General features: G+C 39.7%; 3 protein-coding genes, 1 non-coding gene and 1 pseudogene across 5 annotated transcripts; 4 read left to right on the top strand and 1 right to left on the bottom strand.

The window, feature by feature from the left end:
- The first annotated feature begins 52 nt into the window (after positions 1-52).
- On the top strand, positions 53-6,239 carry LOC131323209 (glutamine synthetase, chloroplastic). Its single transcript, XM_058354901.1, has 14 exons — positions 53-283; positions 1,976-2,243; positions 2,347-2,386; positions 2,475-2,578; positions 2,665-2,713; positions 2,817-2,923; positions 3,141-3,228; positions 3,375-3,503; positions 3,628-3,702; positions 4,469-4,522; positions 4,605-4,642; positions 4,778-4,937; positions 5,047-5,107; positions 5,875-6,239. The coding sequence occupies exons 2-14, from the start codon at positions 1,990-1,992 to the stop codon at positions 6,012-6,014; spliced, it is 1,299 nt and encodes a 432-aa protein (XP_058210884.1). The 5' UTR covers positions 53-283; positions 1,976-1,989; the 3' UTR covers positions 6,015-6,239.
- Positions 6,240-8,441: 2,202 nt separating this feature from the next.
- On the top strand, positions 8,442-9,832 carry LOC131324020 (glutamine synthetase leaf isozyme, chloroplastic-like; annotated as a pseudogene).
- A 754-nt stretch (positions 9,833-10,586) lies between these two features.
- LOC131323497 (F-box/kelch-repeat protein At3g06240-like) lies at positions 10,587-16,461 on the top strand. 2 transcript variants are annotated; one of them, XM_058355324.1, is made up of 2 exons: positions 10,587-11,833; positions 15,899-16,461. In XM_058355324.1, the coding sequence occupies exons 1-2, from the start codon at positions 10,609-10,611 to the stop codon at positions 15,931-15,933; spliced, it is 1,260 nt and encodes a 419-aa protein (XP_058211307.1). In that variant the 5' UTR covers positions 10,587-10,608; the 3' UTR covers positions 15,934-16,461. The 2 variants fall into 2 exon arrangements, with proteins under 2 accessions (XP_058211307.1, XP_058211306.1); XM_058355323.1 differs by lacking the exon at positions 15,899-16,461 and adding an exon at positions 14,428-15,812.
- Positions 11,844-14,417, bottom strand: LOC131323498 (F-box/kelch-repeat protein At3g23880-like). Its single transcript, XM_058355325.1, has 2 exons — positions 13,243-14,417; positions 11,844-13,161 (listed from the first exon to the last, which is right to left on the bottom strand). Exon 2 carries the CDS (start codon positions 12,693-12,695, stop codon positions 12,018-12,020), a length of 678 nt encoding a protein of 225 aa, XP_058211308.1. The 5' UTR covers positions 12,696-13,161; positions 13,243-14,417; the 3' UTR covers positions 11,844-12,017.
- Positions 13,072-13,172, top strand: LOC131324996 (U6 spliceosomal RNA). Its single transcript, XR_009199569.1, has one exon. It is a non-coding gene; the product is annotated as a U6 spliceosomal RNA (small nuclear RNA).
- Positions 16,462-19,804: the final 3,343 nt, after the last annotated feature.

The following is a 19,804-nucleotide window of genomic DNA, read 5'->3' as shown; positions in this document are numbered from 1 at the left end:
TACAGTATTATAGTAGTAGACTTTTGGACTCGTTAACTCCTAAAACCTTTGCCTGTTGGTAACCATGTAGAGACCAAACACAAAATTTCCTCCACTCAAAGCATAGCCCTATCTACCCAAGAAAAGCCAAGAATCCAATTCCCATGTCAACCCTCTTTTCAAATACTCTATTATAGCCAGTTGCTCTCTCTCTCTCTCTCTCTCTCTCTCTCTTCGATTACCTCGGAGTTCAGACCCAGTTTGTTTCAGGTAGCTCTTGTAGCCATAGTCCGGCAGTTCTAAGGTATACCCTTTTTAACAATTTCAACTAGTATCAGTTTCTAACATTATCAATTTCGATAGGTTTGTGAAAATTCCCGAATGACTGCATTGACTGGTGCTTGATCTAGTCAAATATACTGTAGAGGTTGACGTAGCAACTGTGTAGCTGTACGCAGTGATCTTGTGAGTTCAATTCTTGAAAAATAATTGGAACACTTGGCATAGAAATTATGTGCTGAATTTAAGTGTGATGAGGCTAAGAAGGTGAAAGTTGATACACTTGATAGTACTCTCTCCGTCCTTTTTTGTTGGTCTCTTTTTCAAAAACCTATATTTTTCGGAGCTTCTATGGCTAATATTTAGAAGTTTTTTCACTAATCAAAAGAGCTCAGTTAGAATTTTTTTTGGAAAAAAAAGTCAAAAAATATGTTTGTTTTGCTCGAGAAAATGCACGTTTTTACTGAAGGACTAACAAAACGGGATGGAGGGAGTAGGTTGGATTGATTTTAGAACAGTGTAAACACTGATGTTTTGATAAAAATGACCATCAGAGAGATAAAATGATGCCATAGTCTAATTGGGTTGTAAAATGAGCAGGATAGATTGTGTTCATCCAACTATTAGTAACTTAGCAAAAAAAAAAACTAGTAGCCAAACAAATCATTATCTTTCAACTAGTATTCTTGTTGCTATAAATTTTCCTTTTTTTTTTTTCAAAGTAAATATTGGAGTAATTTCTAAACGGCTCTTCCTGGTAGAGTTCATTTTTTTGGTTTCGTTTTCTGTTTACAACAAAAAATTTCTACTTTTTTTTTTCTCTCTCTATTGATAAACATGTTAAATACATGTTTGTTGCCCACTGCCCAAGTATGTGCTTAACTTGTTTTGAAATCAAGAGATGGAGTGGTTGGAGGGGATGCTGGCAGAAGGGAGTCACCAAAGTGATTGCTACACAAAAGGAAGTAACTGGAGGCGGTGGCTGGTTTGAAATCAAGAGATGGAGTGGTTGGAGGGGATGCTGGCAGAAGGGAGTCACCAAAGTGATTGCTACACAAAAGGAAGTAACTGGAGGCGGTGGCTGGTCGCAAGAAGTTGTTGCTGGAGTGGCCCGAGGGTGGTGTGAGGTGGTGGTCAGGGATTGTCAACTGAAACAACTTTTTTCTTTCTTGTTTTGGCAAGTTTTGGAAATTGCTTCAAAAAATTGTTACCAGGTTTTAAAAAGGTTACTGTTACCGACTATGTATTTACGCGTTGCTTCAATTTTTGTTTCAGATTTTTTCCTGTAACAAAAATTTAAAACAATAAACAAAAAACTTAACCTAACATCAATGCATGAACGGATAGAGGTAGCAAAAAGAAGGCAAAGGGTTAATTAGCAACAAATATCTTGTTAAATGAAAAGGACAGTTTGGTCCATGCTAAAGCTCTACGATGGGGAGCTTAAATCGTTCCTATTGGGTCTTGCATGGCAGCTGGTATATAAAGGTCCTAAGGGAGGAAAAATGAATAAAATCATGGTATAAGAACATAAATATTGGCTACAAATGTCGGTAGGATGCACATATCAAATGTAGAGTTTGTATTCTTCTCCCTCTCCTAGAAACAATTGAATTTCTTGGTTTCATTAATAACTTGCTTTTGGATGTTGGTCATTTTTATCTTTCTTCTAATGAGTTACTAATAGTTTCCTAATTGATACCTTTTCATTTTCCAGTGGGATAGGTGAGTATGGCACAAATTTTGGCGCCTTCCCCACAGTGGCAGATGAGAAGTCCAAAGAACTCAACAAATGCAAGTCTAATGACATCAAAGATGTGGGGCTCCCTCTTGTTGAAACAGAACAAGAAGGCAACAACTAAAACCTCTGCCAAATTTAGGGCGTTCGCCATATATTCCGAGAACAATGCAATAAACAGAATGGAAGATCTGCTAAATATGGATGTAACACCTTACACTGATAAGATCATTGCGGAGTATATATGGTGCATTTTCGTTTCCCTTGCCATCATGCTTTCTATGTGGTTTTTCCCTTCTGCTTTTATGACACCGCACCTTGTTAACACTTCTTATTGTCTTTTCAAATAGGATTGGAGGATCCGGCATTGATTTGCGTAGTAAATCAAAGGTATTTTAGATATTTAATTTATACCAAAGAATGGAATTGTATGCAATTTGTGCAAGGAATTCATAATTCGACAATCTTTTGTTTGCAGACGATCTCAAAGCCAGTTAAACACCCCTCTGAGCTTCCAAAGTGGAACTATGATGGATCCAGTACTGGACAAGCACCGGGAGAAGATAGTGAAGTAATTCTATAGTAAGATCTTGTGTGCATAATGGTTTTCTTTTGTGCCTTCCTATTTTTCTTGTAACTATAATATTAACAAAATTTTGTTACTTCAGCCCTCAAGCAATATTCAAGGACCCTTTTCGCGGTGGTAACAACATCTTGGTAATGATCTGGATATTATCAAATCTATACAGCTATGTTTCAATCTTATGTTGAAGCATACTAATATAAAGACTAACTCTTCCCTTTTCTGTCATTTGAAAAGGTACTTTGTGACACCTACACACCAGCAGGCGAACCAATCCCCACAAATAAACGCTACAAGGCTGCAGAAATTTTCAGTAAAAAGAAGGTTATAGATGAAATCACCTGGTGAGTTTTTGGAGTGGTGCTAAACTAAATTTGTATGCCACACGGCCACATACATTTTGATCCTTATATTCCTGTTAGAGAACTTGTTGGTTGTTGACAATCAAGAAAAACTAAGTTTGTTTATGTGAAACAAATGACTGAGACGATTGTTCTTCAGGTTTCATTTTCCTTTTTTGAACTGTATTGCTAACAATTCTTACAATCGATCAAAACCTAGGTACGGCATTGAGCAAGAGTACACCTTACTCCAACCAAACGTAAAATGGCCCTTAGGATGGCCTGTTGGAGGCTATCCTGGTCCTCAGGTATTTACAATATTTCTCAACATAACAATTCTCCTACTAAGTGATTATCTGAAATACAAGGGTTGAATTGTTCGATGTGAAACAGGATTATATAAAACATGCGTTAGCCAACAAGTACGTTACAATTTCACTGTTTCTCTATTTAGGGTCCTTATTACTGTGCTGCTGGGGCTGATAAGTCATTTGGGCGTGACATATCCGATGCTCATTATAAGGCTTGCTTGTATGCTGGAATCAACATTAGTGGCACCAATGGAGAAGTTATGCCTGGCCAGGTTTTCATCTCTTCCTTTACTTCCCTTATCAGTATGTCAATCCATACCTCCCTTCTTATCGATGCTTGTCTACACAATTTCCTCTTACCTGATAATTGTTCTGGCATTTTTCTTTTTCTGGTAGTGGGAATTTCAAGTAGGTCCTAGTGTGGGAATTGAAGCTGCAGATCATGTCTGGTGTGCTAGATACATCCTTGAGGTAATTTACCTTCATCTACTGATGGTTTGAACTTTGAAAACAGCCCCTTGCCTGATAACAGGAAGTCCATTATCTGGCAGTTGGGTACCTTCTCTGGTTTGGCATTAAGGTTTTGGTTGCAGTTTTTAGAATGTGTTACGCAGAACAGTTTTTAGAAACTTGTTTGGTTAACGGATTGCTCACCCTCAAAACCAGGTGGCAATCTAGCAATGCTTCTTGAATAAGCCGCTTGAACTTGTGCAGCTAAAACAGATTATTTTGGAGTATCATCTGCCACTTCATCAATTTGATTTTCTGTGGGCAAGGTTTGTTGCCTGTACCACAGTGGACTAAGTTTTTTGAAAATGTCTGCCCAAGCCTTCTAAATACAGAAAATAGCAAAGTTCACGAGAGGTAGTTGATAGGACTGTGCTGTGCACCATCTGGATCATCCATCTCGGTAATCAATGGTCCGGATTAAAATAAAACTTTTCCGGAGAAGAGTTAGAGTTTAACTCTTCCCTGGAAAAGTTTTTTAAAATCTGGACCATCCATAACACTTTTGGACGGTTGAGATCACACAGCACCGTGCCGTGCACTAGGTGCACATCACACCCCCTTGTAGGCAGTCATATCCCCACTCTTTTTTTTTCCTCGAGAAGTTGATCCCTGTGGATCGAACCTGTGCGGCAAGAAGTTTATTCCCATGTCTCGAACTTATGCCGCAGCAATGACACTTCCTTACCCATAATACATTTTTTTCTATTTTTTTCGTTTTTTATTTCAGAGAATTACCGAACAAGCTGGCGTTGTTCTCACACTCGATCCCAAACCAATTGAGGTAATTTAGATGTCATAAATACAAGTTTTGTTTCCTTTGATCTGGATTAAGTAATAATGCTCTCTTCTTCTTGAGCAAATAGGGTGACTGGAATGGTGCAGGATGCCACACGAATTACAGGTACTTCTGTATACTTTCCGATAATTCAATTTCTCTATGCACCTAGAAAGCATGATAAAATGCCATTGTGCATACCAAGATAGCATAATTTGGATCAAAACTCAATAATCACATGAATAAGCTTGAGTTTTGCAGTACAAAGAGTATGAGAGAGGATGGTGGCTTTGAAGTAATTAAGAAGGCAATTCTGAATCTTTCGCTTCGTCACAAAGATCACATCAGTGCTTATGGAGAAGGAAATGAAAGGAGGTTGACTGGAAAGCATGAAACTGCTGATATCAACACATTCTCATGGGTAGGCTCCAAAAACTGCCAAACCTGATTTCTCAATAACCAAATAAGAGTAAGGAAGTAAAATTTTCCTTCTCAGTTTTCAAACTAAATCAGTTGACTTCAAATTGCAGGGGGTTGCTAATCGTGGTTGCTCAATACGTGTGGGCCGTGAAACTGAGAAGCAAGGCAAAGGTACTAGTACTACTTGTTGTAACAGTGCACCAAGTGGTTTGTTTTGTTGCAGCTAAATTTTCGGTAAAAGTTTATGATTCAAAGCCATAAGCCAAAGGAACATCAAATGGAGCTTCTACAAAATCAGCCTTTTTCACTTTTTGGTTTTTCCCAAAAGCGAGATGTCTGAGGGAAATCTTTCCCTAAAGCTGTGTCATGGGTTCTGCAATCTTATGACAGGAAAATGAAAAAAAAAAAGAAGAAGCTCGAAAAGCTTCTAAGATCATGCATTACAAAAGGATGTGTATTTGACAACAGACTGGAAAATATTCCCCGAGGGAGAGGGAGTAGCTTCCAATGTCCTAAACATCCAACAATTATAACTTCTCCCAAAGTATGGCCACAAACAGACCTAGATGTTTTCCCCCCCTTCAATATCTCCATAATCAGTGGACATTCGAATGGAATGTCGTTTTGCCACAGAAAGCAAAACAGACCTAGATGTTCTCTCTTTCTCTCTCCCTCTCTCTCTCTCTCTGACACACACACACACACACGCACACTCACTCTCCATAATCTTATGCTGGCAACATGACATTCTATTCGATTGTGGTCCACACTTAAACAAGATGCATAAAGTGGGGACACGCTTTCGGGACGCCGTTTTACAATTTTCTTTTGTCGTTTCTTTTATCCGGGGTGTCAACTGCATTGATATAGTGGCCGATTGAGAGCTGTTTGTTGTCAGTACTAATAGTCATGTTAATGTTGCTCCTTGTTTGGATCAGGTTACTTGGAAGATCGGCGTCCAGCTTCAAACATGGACCCTTACGTAGTGACCGGATTACTCGCCGAAACCACCTTACTATGGGAGCCAACGCTCGAGGCTGAAGCACTTGCTGCTCAGAAACTGGCAATGAAGGTCTGAGCTGAAGTTCGACATAAAATGAGGGGATGCCGCCCCGTGGTCATGAAAGTTGATTCTTGAATTTGTTTTCTTTTTCTTAGATCTTCTGAGAAGATCCATTGTAAATAAAGGTCCCTATGGAGATGTTTTAGTTTTACTAAGTTCCAACTTTGGGATGAGGGTGTGTTCTTGAGTATTTTTCTCAGTTGAAGCTTTGAAGGAGAGAGTGCACTCCAGTGTTAGCAATTTTTTGTCTTTGATGTTGTATACTTATTTTACTATCATTTTCACCCTGTTTTCCATCGGCACCGTTTTAAATTTTTTGGGGGGCTATTTGTAGGATTTTTTAGTTCTAAGAATGTCAATGTTGAGCTATCAGCTCGAATCCAAAACCGAACACACAAAGTGCTGTTACCCAAAAACGGTAATGCACGCTCGCGCACACTACCTAACGACCCAGAGCATCACTGATCGGAGACCAGATCAACAAGCGGCCGGAGAAGAGTGGAATAGGGAGCATTACTCTAGAAGCATTGAATAATCTCTCGCAAATGAGTTGCAGTTCCATCTTCTTTAGGAAATTGATTTTGGCACTCCACTTTATGTTTTGATTATGTGAGAAAACAAAATTAAAAGTGGAGTGCCAAAATTACACCCCCTTTTTTATTATGATTAGTCTAAATTGTAAATCCTCTTTCAAATGTTGAAAATCTAAAGATCTATCAATTGGAATTTGAATATGCTTCTCTGCACTTGAAGAATCTATTTACTTTGATGGAAAGTCAATGAGCTTATGTGTTAACTTAGCAAAAGTGTTAGCATCTTATTTTATTCCCTTCTCTCTTTTGGTCTATGGTTGATTTATATGGTAGTCGTTTTTGCCTGAGTGATGGTTTTCCTAGATTTACTTGCGTGATTTGACAAAGATTAGTTTCGAACAGAAAAATAACAAGAAAACATTTATGTATGAATCTGGACCTTGTAATGTTTATTCGACTTTCATGATAACTGTTAAAGTGAATGACCGATGAGTCTATTTATGTCATTATATGTTATCTTAGCTGAGATAGTAATCTATCACAATTCCGGCCTATTGGTTGGACTGTCAAAACAAATCCAGTGCAGTGTGTTCTCTTTTGGTATTTTCTGTATCTTTGCAATCCTTATCGATTAGATTGGTTGGCGAAAGGACATAATCTGGTTCAATATTTTTGGCTTGTACAAAGATCTCAGACTTCTTACCAAGTAGTGCTTGAAAATTTTCTATATCTTCTTATGGAGTATCTCGACTGGTAGTAACACCAGAATTTGTACGGATGTAATTTCCTCTATCATATACTCCTACCATACTTCGAGGAATCATAGGGACAATTTGTGATGTTCAGTTTTTAGTTTGATCATTTTTAGCTCTCCTTTTTTCTGTTATACTTATGGGAGTCTGTACACTTGGTTATGAGATCTCCCTCCACACTCTCCCACGTTTAGTGTGTGGCAAAGAGTGCTAGCTGCTAGGTCATGCCATCCTTCGGTTACTATCTGGCTTTTCTGTTATCAGGCATGAGGTGGTTTTTGCTGACTGTAAGTGATTATTTAAGCATTAAGTCTGGACTTATTCTTGTGTGGTGGTGATATTGCAGACCAGCGGCAACTTAGATTGAGGTGAATCATCTGCACAAAGGAATCCCGAACCACAAGTTTTTTCCTTCCTGCACCGGATGAGTTTTCGCTGCATCACTTGGACAAAATGTCTTCTTTAACAGATGGGAGATCTTGAGGGTATTAGCAAATAAAAGAGAGGAAGAGGAAGATCACCACTCACCTAGAATAGGAAACTTGGACATGTGACTTTGTTGTCCAATTACCTTTCCCTTATTTCTGGTGTATTGGTACTTACGAATTCCTCTTAAATTTGGACTTATTGTTCTGCAAATGATTTATGCTGAACAGGTTTGTCATAGTTAGTCATTGGCACTTATTTTTGATAGTCGCTGTCGGTGGCCCTAAATTCTTATAGAAAGCAAGATTACAACTGCTCAAGTTTATTGCTGAATAAATCTTAGTATGAGCATCTTTTATTACTAATTTTTTTTGTTTGGAGTTGCTTTGCTAGAAATTGTTTAAAGGTTGTGGCTCTGACCCAATCTGGAAAGTAAATTTGTGGATCAAGAGTCTTGATTATGTTTTCGATGTTGAATCAATTGCAAATAAAGAGAAGGAAAAAAAAAAACAGACCGGACTGCAGTTTACTTTGCACTTTTGCAGCTCTTCCTGGTTGCAAGCAGTTGCAGAAAATGATTCATCAGGCCAATGTGAGAAGGCCCAAACAAAAAAAGGAGTGAGAGTGTTATAATCTTTGTACGAGCATGTCCCGTGAATCCCCTTAAACAGTAAATGTGATGAAATTTGAAGATTTAAGCATGAAATGTGTGCTTGTTATGTCAATCATCAATGCTGGTCTACACTATTTCCTCTAATCTACATGAAGCCGGAGATCATGTCTGGTGTGCTAGATACATCCTTGAGGTAATTTACCTTCATCTATGGATGGATTGATAACAGCCCCTTGCCTGAAAACATGAAGTCCATTATCTGGTAGTTGGGTACCTTCTCTTGTCTGACCTTAAAGTTTTGTTTTGTTGCAGTTTTAAGAATCTATTTTGCAGAACCGTTTCTAGATACTTGTTTGGCTAACAGTATCAATGCTTCTTGAATAAACAACTTCAAATATGAGTCCTTGAACTTGCACAATCAAAACCAAATGTTTGGAAAATCCTCTGCCACATTATCAATTTGATTTGTTGCCTGTGTACTAAAATTTTGCCAAATACAGAAAAGACCAAAGTTTGGGAGAGGTAGTAGATTGGCAGTCATAACCCACTCTTTTTTTCCTTGAGGAGTTGATCCCCGTGGCTCAAACCTGTGCTGCAAGAAGTTGGTTCCCATGGCTCGAACTTGTGGTGCAGCAATGACACTTACTTGCACAAAATACCTTTTTCCTCTTTTGCTGGTTTTTATTGCAGAGAATCACTGAACAAGCTGGTGTTGTTCTCACTCTAGATCCAAAACCAATTGAGGTAATTTAGATGCCATTTGTATACGTGTTTTGTTTGCCTCGATATGCGTCAAGTAACAAGGCCCTCTTCTTCTTGAGCCAATAGGGGGTGCCTGGAATGGTGAAGGATGCCACACGAATTACAGGTACTTTTGTAAACTTTCTGGTAAATCAACTTGTCTATGTACCTAGAAAGCATGCTAAAGTGCCAGCATAGTTTTGATCAATACTCAATAATCACATGAATAAGCTTGAGTTTTACAGTACAAAAAGAGAGTGAGAGAGGCCGGTGGCTTTGAATTGATTAAGGCGGCAATTCTGAATCTCTTGCTTCGTCACAAAGAACACATCAGTGCTTATAGAGAAGGAAATGAAAGCATGAAACTGCCGATATCAACACGTTCTCCTGGGTAGGCTCCAAAAATTGCCAACCTTGATTTCTCAATAACCAGATTAACAAAAGGAACTACACGTTCCTTCTCAGTTTTCATACTAAATCATTTGACTTTAAATTGCACGGAGTTGCTAATCGAGGTTGCTCAATACTTGTGGGCTGTGAAACTGAGAAGCAAGGCAAAGGTACTAAATAACAGTACACCAAGCGGCTTGTTTTATTGCAGCTAATTTTCCGGTTAAAGCTTATGATTCGGAGGCAGAATTCAAAGGGAACATCAAATTGCGCTTCTACAAAATCAGCCCTTTTCGGTTTTTGGTTTTGTGCACAAGGGAGAAGTCTGAGCAAAAACATTCCCTAAAGCTCTGTCATGAGATTCTACACTCTTATTGACGAAAAAAATGGCTCCATAAGCTTCTAAGATCATGCATTACAAAAAGATCGGTTTTTGTCAAAAAAACATTGCCCCGATCGCAAGCAATTAGCTTCCATTGTCCTTAACGTACAAATTATGACCATTCGCGTTTTTGTTTTGAACATAATAAAAACCAGGAAAATGTGCTCTACTTGTGTTGGTCGCATAATTGTACATGTGGGGCTCATACATACCTTCAACCACACTTCACTCGCATAAGTGTGGACCCCATCATGTGTTGGTCCCATAATTGTATATGTGAGGTCCACACATATATGAGAGGGTATGGTTGGAGAGTGTGCATGTACCATCGCTCGGCAAAAAAAAAGAAAGAAAAAGGATGCAGAGAATGTTTTGATTTGCTCATTGAGCAACGCTATCTATGCAATTTTCAAACAAAACTGTGTTCAATTTTCAAACAAAACAGTGTTAAGAGCCATTAGATGCATGGAGAAATTATTGGGTGCAAATAGGGTGTAGCTGACGTGGTACATGACACGCACATCCGGAACGTTCTAATAATACAATTGACGGTCCGGATTGAAACACACTTTTTCTTTTTTCAAATTCGTTCGGTACTTTCAATCTATACTGTCGGTTGCATTTTCGGACGGTCCGAATGTGCGTGTCGGGTACCCTCTTTGCAACCAAGAATTTCTATGCACGTGAGCCTACACACGTTCCGGACGCAATTGTGTCCGGAGTTGTATTCTTGGACTTTGCTTGGAATCATCACTTCTCAAACCCTACGCATATGAAAACGGAACAACCAGAATACAAACAGAACTTCCATCAACCAAACACAACAATGGATTCTCCACTTCTCCCCGAAGATATCCTCCTCGACATCTTCTCCCGCCTCCCCGTCAACCACGTCCTCCGCCTCAGATCCCTCTCCGACCACCTCCGCCGCTCCCTCTCCACCCCCCACTTCGCCAGGCTCCACCTCCGCCACCAGCTCCGCCGCCGCCGCCTGGCGATCTTCGAGTCGCGCGAACCCCCTTACTCCGTCGCATTCCGCTGCGTCCATACCGAAGCCCATTCCGACCAACCCGTTATCTCCTGGGGCGACGGTTTCAAGTACTCGTATCCCAACGCCAGAATTTGGAACTCGTGCGACGGGTTGATTCTCTTCAGTATCTCCGACAAGTCTTTCTTTGCTTTCAACCCGTCGACGAGAGATCGACAACTCCTGTGTCACATCCCTCCCCTCTGTCTGTCGGAAGATCGAAAGTACTCCCTCCTCCTAGGGCTTGGTTTCGATGCCCTTGTTGACGAGTACAAGGTGGTGGGGGCTGTCGTTTATTGGGACGACTACGGTGATGATTCTTTTGTGTTTTGCTCTTCTTTGAACAATTCTAGGTTGATCAATAAGCGCTTCGAATACGGGGTTGCGGTGGAATATTCACCGGGGACGAGTGTGAACGGGGTTCTTTATTGGCTGGTGGAGCGATATGCGGGAAATTGGGGTTTCGAGGCTAGGCCACCTCCCGTTATTGTTTACTTCGATTTCGCAGCAGAGGTGTTTGTTGAGATGGCGGCCCAACTACCTTACGAGCCTGATGTGTATGAATATGATTTGGTGGTTCTGAGAGGGTCTCTTTGCGTTGTTTGCCATAGGGGGTTGCAGGGTGAGGTGTGGGGATTGCAGGTTGAGGTGTGGGGATTGGGAAAGTGTGGTGATATGGACGTTTGGGTTAGACTATTTGTCGTCATTAATGGCGAAAGCCTTGTTTTTAGGACTTTGAAGCCATTTTGTTTCACGGAGGAGGGCGAAGTGATAATGGCAGTAGACAGAAAGAGACTAGTGGTGTATAATCTCAAAGAAAAAACGCATAGGTTGTTGTTCTGTCACCCGGAGGTCAAACAGATATGGGGGAAACCTGATGGGTTTGAAGTCGCGGTGTATGTTGAGAGTCTAGTCTCCCCTCGTAGTGCCTCTGAGGGGTATGGGGCAATCACAGATCATTCTTCAACAGGTACGTCGGGAGCATCTTTGTTTAGTATTTCCCTTTTCTTGTTCGGTCTTCGGTTGATTTATGTGCTAGTTTTTATTGCTTACGTGATGGGTTTTGCGTGTTTACTTTGTGGCATTGGCACCTTCACAAATTCATTGGCATGTGGATCAAAACCCACAACCAAGAAGATCGCGTCTCCAAAACCCTAATTATAAGTAATTTTAGTTACCAACCAATGCCCACGCTCATTCACAGTAGGCCTTGACTGCATGTGTCGCTTATCATATGGCAAGCAAACCTCTGTCCAAGTTTTATTCCTAAAACTTCCAACCACGACCTTATCGTCTTCACGTTCTTGACTCAGTTCTGAACATGTCGTAACTACCTTGTAATCATCAATGGATGAGTCATAAAGAAGCCCAGAAGTGTTGCGATCAAATGTCTGCAAGTGCGCATGAGAGAACACTTTTTTGCAGCATCTTGTTGATGGATTCCACAAGAACATGTCCACAGTATTACTTAATAGCACCAATCCATTACAGGAACCCCGGATTCTCAAACCCCATTTTAACTTCTTGTTACCCCTCACCTTCAACTTTTTAGGTTTTGGTACCTGCCTAGATGAAGCTTCGTCATTTATCAAATGAATGGGACAATTTGTTGAATAGTACTTAGACACAATGATTACATGCTCTTTTGGAGATGAAATATTGAATGTGGGATTGGAAATTAAAGACCCCCAGGACTTGGAAACGCACCTGAATCGAAGAAGAGATTTGATTGGCAATTTTGAGATGATGGTAACAAGGATCTCTTCGGGAATGTGAGGGAATTGGGTTTCTGATTTGGCTTTTAATCTCTTGATCCTTTCACTTCTTCTCATGTTGTTCCTTTCTCTTCCTTGAGAAATTGCTTATAGATAGTTTCTAGGTGATCCAACCTATAGATATGGTGTGCAAGTGTAAACAAAGGGTTCGTTGTCATCAGAATCAGGATAATTTCAGTTGTATCCCCTATACTATTCCACTTGTTTTACTTCCTCAACTCCCAAGAATGCAATCTCACCTGAAATCGATAGATATCCAAACCCATCTGCATAGATCTGGACGGGCTTATCCCATTTGCAATTTATGAGTTCAATTTTTATACAAGAAATTTTCCTCCATGAATCATGAGTGTAGAGGTTATTAGAAAGTAAGGATAATTTTATAGTTCTATATGAATACAAGATAAAATTTATATCTGGATATATGCCTTATATCCCTTCGGGACATCCAATTAAATTGGAACGATACAGAGAAGATTATCATGGCCCCTGTGCAAGGTTGACATGCACAAATATGAGTGAACTATTAATTGAGGGAAAAAGAAGTTGAAATTTGTTGGATTCATTTGACGTCTTTATTGGATCCACGTGCATATGAGTGAACTATTTAATTAGTTAGGGATCACTAGATATGATTCAATTCATGAGACCATTAACTTCCGGCCATATGAGTCATTGGATTCATTTGACGTCTTTATTGGATCCACGTGCATCGGAGGCTCTGGATACTGGCCAGATTTGGATATCTGCTTTTGAAGCATTATTATTATTATTATTATTTTTTCAGTTTGAAGGAGCAGACAAAGATATCCGGACGCATATGTCTAGAGTTGTCTCATGCATTCATGAGATCTGCATTGATAAACAAAAATTGTGTCCGGAGCTGTCTGATCCGATGAATTCACATAACCAAACTGGGCTTTGAACACCTGCTAGATCTGTGTCTGGATATCTATATCTAGAATTGAACAATTGTTTCCTATTGTGACAGTGCATTTGCATTGACAGGTTTGTTGAGAAAAGTGGTATATGCTTTCTCACTAAATCCCAAAACACGCTATATGTGAAATCATGAGAAACAAGGCCCAATTATGTATCTAAGCAATTTTCACCATTTTATCCACATGGTGCCGCCGTACATTAGATGGCAAATAGGTTCAATCAAACCCCCTGGTTTGGAATTTTGCATTGCATTTCTTTGAACAAGATTTGCAGTGCGAATTGAACTCCTTAACTAATAGTTCACTCCCTTTTAAACCATCAACTGCTAAACCAAATCAGTAGCTCATTGGTTGTTTTGATCATGGGGCAATCATGCAACGATTTCAAAGTATGAAATCTTGTTGTGTGGAACTTTAGAATAGATATGTTGTAATGTTTTAAATGTTTGTTTTCATTTTTTGACACGCATAAGCATTAATGTAGCAAAATTTGTGATTCAAGAAATTGTTCTTGATGAATTGATAGGATTAAGTTTTCAATCTGCTAGAGAAAATTTGTGGTGCCGCCGCCCGTTATACAAGTGATAGGATTCACACGTCTTTTCTGGATTCCAATCAAATTGTTGCCTTTCTTATTGTCAATACCATAAATTGGTTTTCAAGTAAATGGAATCTTGTGATGGTGGTGTTCATATCCATAGTTAACCCTGTCAAGATAATGTGTTTCTGCACTTTTTATCAGAAGGGTATTGTTATTGCTTTGCAACTACTTTTCTTTTCATTTCAATCTTTCCATTTTTCAAGCATACTCTTTATCTGAAACTAAAAAGAGGGCCTTTCTATTGCAGCTTTCATGGATTTGCAGCGGCGGAAGGAGAATTCATAAGTAAATGTGCTCAAAAGAAAAAGAAATGTATCCTGTATTCTTCCAGAATCACGGCTGCCAAACATCCCAACAGAAATCATCATTGAAATCCTCTCTTTCCTACCACCCTAATCTCTGTTGCGGTTTATGTGCGTTTGCAAGCAATGGCGTTCTTCCATATCCAATCCCAATTTCACTTTGTCAAATCCAAAGCAACAAAAAGCCATCTGGTCTATGGGTGTCAATAATTTCAACTTACACTCTCTCGACGATCAACTTAACTTAACACACCGTCCCAGGCCAATGCGGACTCCATACAAACAGTTTCGACATCAAAATTGGCTTCAAATCTTCGGTTCGTGCAATGGCTTGTTGCTTTTATACTATTTCCGAGATTTGTACTTGTGGAACCCTTCAACAAGGCAATGCACCAAAGTGCTTTGGCTCCCTGTGCCTTTTTATGGTGAACATTTTGTTAGCTCTGGACTCTGTTATGACTCTTCTACCGACGATTATAAGGCAATCTTTGCCCCACAAAGCGTAGAGGTCATCGTTGCTAGTTTTAAAACCAAACAATGTATCAAGATATGCTTCCCTCATAACACGGTCTTGAATTCAGGGCCTCTAGTGAAAGAGAGGTTACACTGGTTGGCCAGTCGATCCAGAAATAATAGTCCAAACCCCACAAAAGCCCACCAGATATTTTACTTCGATCCATTGAAGGATGAATTTTTTGAATTCCCATCGCCACTACCTCTCAATGGGGAACACAATAATATATTGGGTTTGGGAGTTTTGGACAGATGCCTTTGTTTGGTTCGCTATTTAGACCCTGAAGGACTTGGTCATGAACGTGATGTTGTTTTATTAGTCATGAAGGAATACGGTGTTGGGGAATCATGGACTAGTTTGTTTACCATACCTTGCATAACGCGTGGGCCAGCTACGTTCAAAGGATTGGTGATGGTACCATTTTGCTTCAGAAAGAATGGTGAAGTTCTTGTCGCATTGAACGGAGAGAAAATCCTTGTGTACGATCCCGACGAGGAGTTAAAAAGGTACATTCGGATACCAAATATTGGTTGTAATGGACAAGTAATAGTATACGAGGAAAGTATGGTTTCACCTGTTGCTTATCGGGATGAAGAAGGTTCTACTGAAGGTGAGAGGCGCTGGAAGACGGACACAGACTGAATCTCGACCTGGTCAGCTTGTATCTGTTTTGTTCTTTTTTTAATCACGGCCAGCTTGCTTCTGTTTTGGGCTCTTTGTGCTTTCTTGGGACTGCATGGTTTTCGTAGTGCCCTTATAATGTTTGTTCCGGAGAGTTTTCTTCGTTTGATAAAATATGCAATGCAATTTGTCATCCATCTTGCGTTTTTTTTTTTCCTGACTGTAAGTGATTATTTAAGCATTAAGTTTAGCCTTGTTCTTGCGTGGTGGTGATATTGCAGACCAGCGGCAGCTTAGATTGGGCCCATTGGGGTGAATCATCGGCACAAATGAATCCCGATCGAACCACAAGTTTTTTTCCATCCTGCACCGGATGAGTTTTCGCTGCATCACTTGGACAAAATATCTTCTTTAACAGATAGGAGATCTTGAGGGTATTAGCAAACATAAGAGAGGAAGAGAAAGAGAAAGAGGAAGATCACCACTCCTCCAGAATAGGAAACCTGGACATGTGACTTTGTTGGGTATCATTTCTGGTGATTTATGCTGAACCGGTTTGTCATAGCTAGTCAATGGCACTTATTTGTGATAGTCGCGCACTGTCGCTGGCCCTAAATTCCTATAGAAAGCAAGATTACAACTGCTCAGGTTTACTGCTGAATAAATCTGAACAATCAAGTGCTGCAAATTTTTAGTATGAGCTTTTATTAATTTTTTGTTTGGAGTTTGGACCTCATGTTGGTTTGCGTTGTAATAAATTGTTAAAGGTTGTGGCTCTGACCCAATCTGGAAAGCAAATTTGTGGATCAAGAGTCTTGATTATGTGTTTCCCCCCTTTGCTGCCTATTTATTCTTTTTGGATGTTAAATCAATTGCAAATAAAGAGATGAAAAAGAAAAACAGACCCGACTGCAGTTTACTTTGCAGCTCTTCCTGGTAGCAAGCAATTGCAGAAAATGATTCATCAGGTCGAAGTGAGAAGGCCCAAACAAAAAAAGGAGGAGCGAGAGTGTTATAATCTTCGTACGAGCATGTCCGCAAATCCCTTAACCAGTAAATGTGATGAAATTTGAAGATTTAAAGCATGAAATGTGTGCTTGTTAATTATGTGCTTGAGCAGACACTTAACACACCAAGCCAACCTTCAAATTTTATTGCTCTCCCACTTTCTAGGTCCAGATGCAATCATATTTTTTCACATGCTTTGCAACCAAAAATTCTCTGTTTTCTTCCTTCTTCCACTACCAGTTTTCCTTGTAGCTATACAAACGCGATTTCTCAATATTATGGTTGACGTAATTAAGCAATAATGTATACGGGCGAATCAGATTCCAGTAAAAAAGGATCTTTTTTTTTTTTAAAAAAAAAATCTGAAGTAAAAGGAGGATCTTGTTGCCCTTTCTCTTTCACTACTCTTTTCTTTCTGAGACTTTTTGCTCTTTTTGTACCTGTTATCCATTTCATCCATCCTGGACTTCCTGCGTGCCTCTGTCCTCGCATATGACGTCTAACTACAATAATGGTTGCTCGTCGAAGTTAACTTCCTAACACAAACACAATCAGACTCGAGAAACTTAAATTCAACCAAAAATAACCCAAAGTATGGAAACCAAAGTGGCAAAATCAATCACTAATTCAGTTGCAACAACAGCAGCAGAATATGGATATGAATTGCGAAAACTAAGTACCAGGACTAGATCAGTTTGACTGGATAGGCATCTTAAGCACTTGTTAACAACTGATTCTCAAAAAACCTACCTTATGAAGTTTTCCCTTCCGCTTCAGCATTAACCTTTCCTTTTCTTTTCACACCAGATCGAGATCCAGTCCGTGTCCGTCTTCCAGTGCCTCACGCCTTCAGTAGAACCTTCTTCATCCTGATAAGCAACAGGCGAAACCATACTTTCCTTGTATACCATTACCTGTGCATTACAACCAATATTTGGTATCTGAATGTACCTCTTTGACTCCTCGTCGGGATCAAACACAAGGATTTTCTCTCCGTTCAACACGATAAGAACTTCACCATTCTTTCCGAAGCAAAATGGTACCATCACCAATCCTTTGAGCATAGCTGGCCCATGCGGTATGCAAGATATGGTAACAAACTAGTCCATGATTCCCCATCACCATATTCCTTCATGACTAATACCTCAACATCACGTTCACTACCAATTCCTTCAGGGTCTAAATAGCGAACCAAACAGAGGCATCTGTCGAAAACTCCCAAACCCAATATATTGTTGTGTTCCCCATTGAGAGGTAGTGGCGATGGGAATTCAACAAATTCATCCTCCAATGGATCGAAGTAAAATACCTGGTGGGCTTTTGGGGGGTACTAACCATTATTTCTGGATCGACTGACCAACCAGTGTAACCTCTCTTTAACCAGAGGCCCTGAATTCAAGACCGTGTTACGAGGGAAGCAAATCTTGATACATTGTTTGTTTTTAAAAGAGACTCTAAGATCCCCACGGAAGATCTCTCAATCTGTTAATAAAATTGGTGCGCAAAGACCGGAAACTTTAGAACAATGCGACGTTCAAATTATGCCTATAAGTAGTTACTTGTTTTATTCGAAAATTGCTTGTTTATTTTCCCATAGTGCATGTGCATCCTAGTTTTTGCATTGTACTAAATGTTTTGAAGGAAAATATACATCCCGTCTCACCGTACACGTGGGTCTCACAATTTGAATGTCGTCTATTTTGGATATAATGACTATAAAACCGATTTCGTACAACATATTGTGAATATAATCACATAAACCCGATTTCGTACAATAGTACTCCAGTAGAAACCATATATTCTGATGAATGTCAGTACTTCTTTAGTGCACAAGATAAACATATCATGCCTCCATGACTTGAAATACTCGAATTACTTTGCAAAGAGAATTCATAGAAGATGTTGATATTAATATAGCAAACACTCTCAATTAGTGAAGTCAAACGCATAAGAAGCTATGAATGCTTGGGTTCTTGGCAATACTTATCAGAATGGGTAAACAAAAACGTTTCCAAAAGAACTAAATATGAAGTCCAAAATTCTGGAGGGATCGATGCAATCATGCAGAAATTAAGCATACAAAACGAAGAATGAGTGATTTGGACACTAGAAATATTTCCAAGACAATTCAAAGCCAATTGGCCTTGATAGGATTAATAACAAGCCCATAAATGGTATTGGAAATAAAATTGTCTGCCTTTCTTTCTTTTTTTCAGTGTCTGCATACTCCAACTAAGAATTAACCAACCTAAAATCCCCATGGATGCGCTTCCACTTGCTTGTAACTCCTGCAAGGGAAATTTGCGTGTACTCTTCCCCTTCCGGCGGGTACTCTTCCTCTTCCTTGTAGTGGCCGGGAGGCGAAGCTGACGTTCCACGAATGCGTAGCAGCTTCCATATCCCAAGTCTTATTAGGGATGGGAAAATACGCAATTGAATTTTGCTTAAGATCATACGCGATAGTTTTCTCAGTGCTCTCCCATAGCATTAGCACTACCCTATCCTTAAAACCACACAATGACACCAACTCATAACCATAATAATCAAATCCATCAACCATAGATATATAGAACAAACTCATCCAAGATTCCTTTTCACCGTATTTCTTCATCACAAATACCTCGACGACATCACTACCTGGATTGTTTCTAGTACACTGAGCCAACAAAAGGGATCCATCTGAAACTCCAACACATAAATAAATTTCTTTACTTTTTCCATCACCCTCCGGCATTGGTACCCTCACAAATTCATTTGTTTGTGGAACAAAATAGATGATCAAGCGGGCTAGTGAGGATCCATCTTCTTCGCTACTACTTTTACTGACCAACCAATGCAAGTGTCCATTCACCACTGCGCCAGACCCTATTTGATTATCATAAGGGAAGCGAATTTCTGTCCCCGATTTGTTTCTGAAACTTCCAACCATACAGACACCACAATACCAACTGCGATATGTCGTCGCTATTACTGCCTTGTAATCATCCGTAGAGGAGTCATAAAAAAGACCAGAAACCCTAACGTAGGACTTGCTCAACCACTTGTGTGAGAGCACTCTCTTGCAACATCCTGTTAATGGATTCCACATGAACATGTCCTCCATTGGCCTAGCATGTAATAGTAACAACCCATTACACGAACCCATAATTCTCATACATTGAGCGAATTGTAATGGTTTC

This window comes from Rhododendron vialii, chromosome 4a (genome assembly GCF_030253575.1).
Source record: "Rhododendron vialii isolate Sample 1 chromosome 4a, ASM3025357v1".
Classification (NCBI taxonomy): Eukaryota; Viridiplantae; Streptophyta; class Magnoliopsida; order Ericales; family Ericaceae; genus Rhododendron; species Rhododendron vialii.
Note: the sequence above shows the minus strand (reverse complement) of the source record. Positions and strands in the feature narration are given on the sequence as shown.

What these genes read in the sequence shown, in the direction of transcription:
- LOC131323209 (XM_058354901.1), top strand. Translation starts at nt 1,990, where the DNA reads ATGGCACAAATTTTGGCGCCTTCCCCACAGTGGCAGATGAGAAGTCCA. An exon ending in ATTTGCGTAGTAAATCAAAG is followed by an intron (nt 2,387 to 2,474) that starts GTATTTTAGATA and finishes TTTTGTTTGCAG; the next exon opens with ACGATCTCAAAGCCAGTTAA. An exon ending in GTTATAGATGAAATCACCTG is followed by an intron (nt 2,924 to 3,140) that starts GTGAGTTTTTGG and finishes ATCAAAACCTAG; the next exon opens with GTACGGCATTGAGCAAGAGT.
- LOC131323498 (XM_058355325.1), bottom strand. Translation starts at nt 12,695, where the DNA reads ATGAGAAGAAGTGAAAGGATCAAGAGATTAAAAGCCAAATCAGAAACC.
- LOC131323497 (XM_058355323.1), top strand. Translation starts at nt 10,609, where the DNA reads ATGAAAACGGAACAACCAGAATACAAACAGAACTTCCATCAACCAAAC. An exon ending in CACAGATCATTCTTCAACAG is followed by an intron (nt 11,834 to 14,427) that starts GTACGTCGGGAG and finishes TTTCTATTGCAG; the next exon opens with CTTTCATGGATTTGCAGCGG.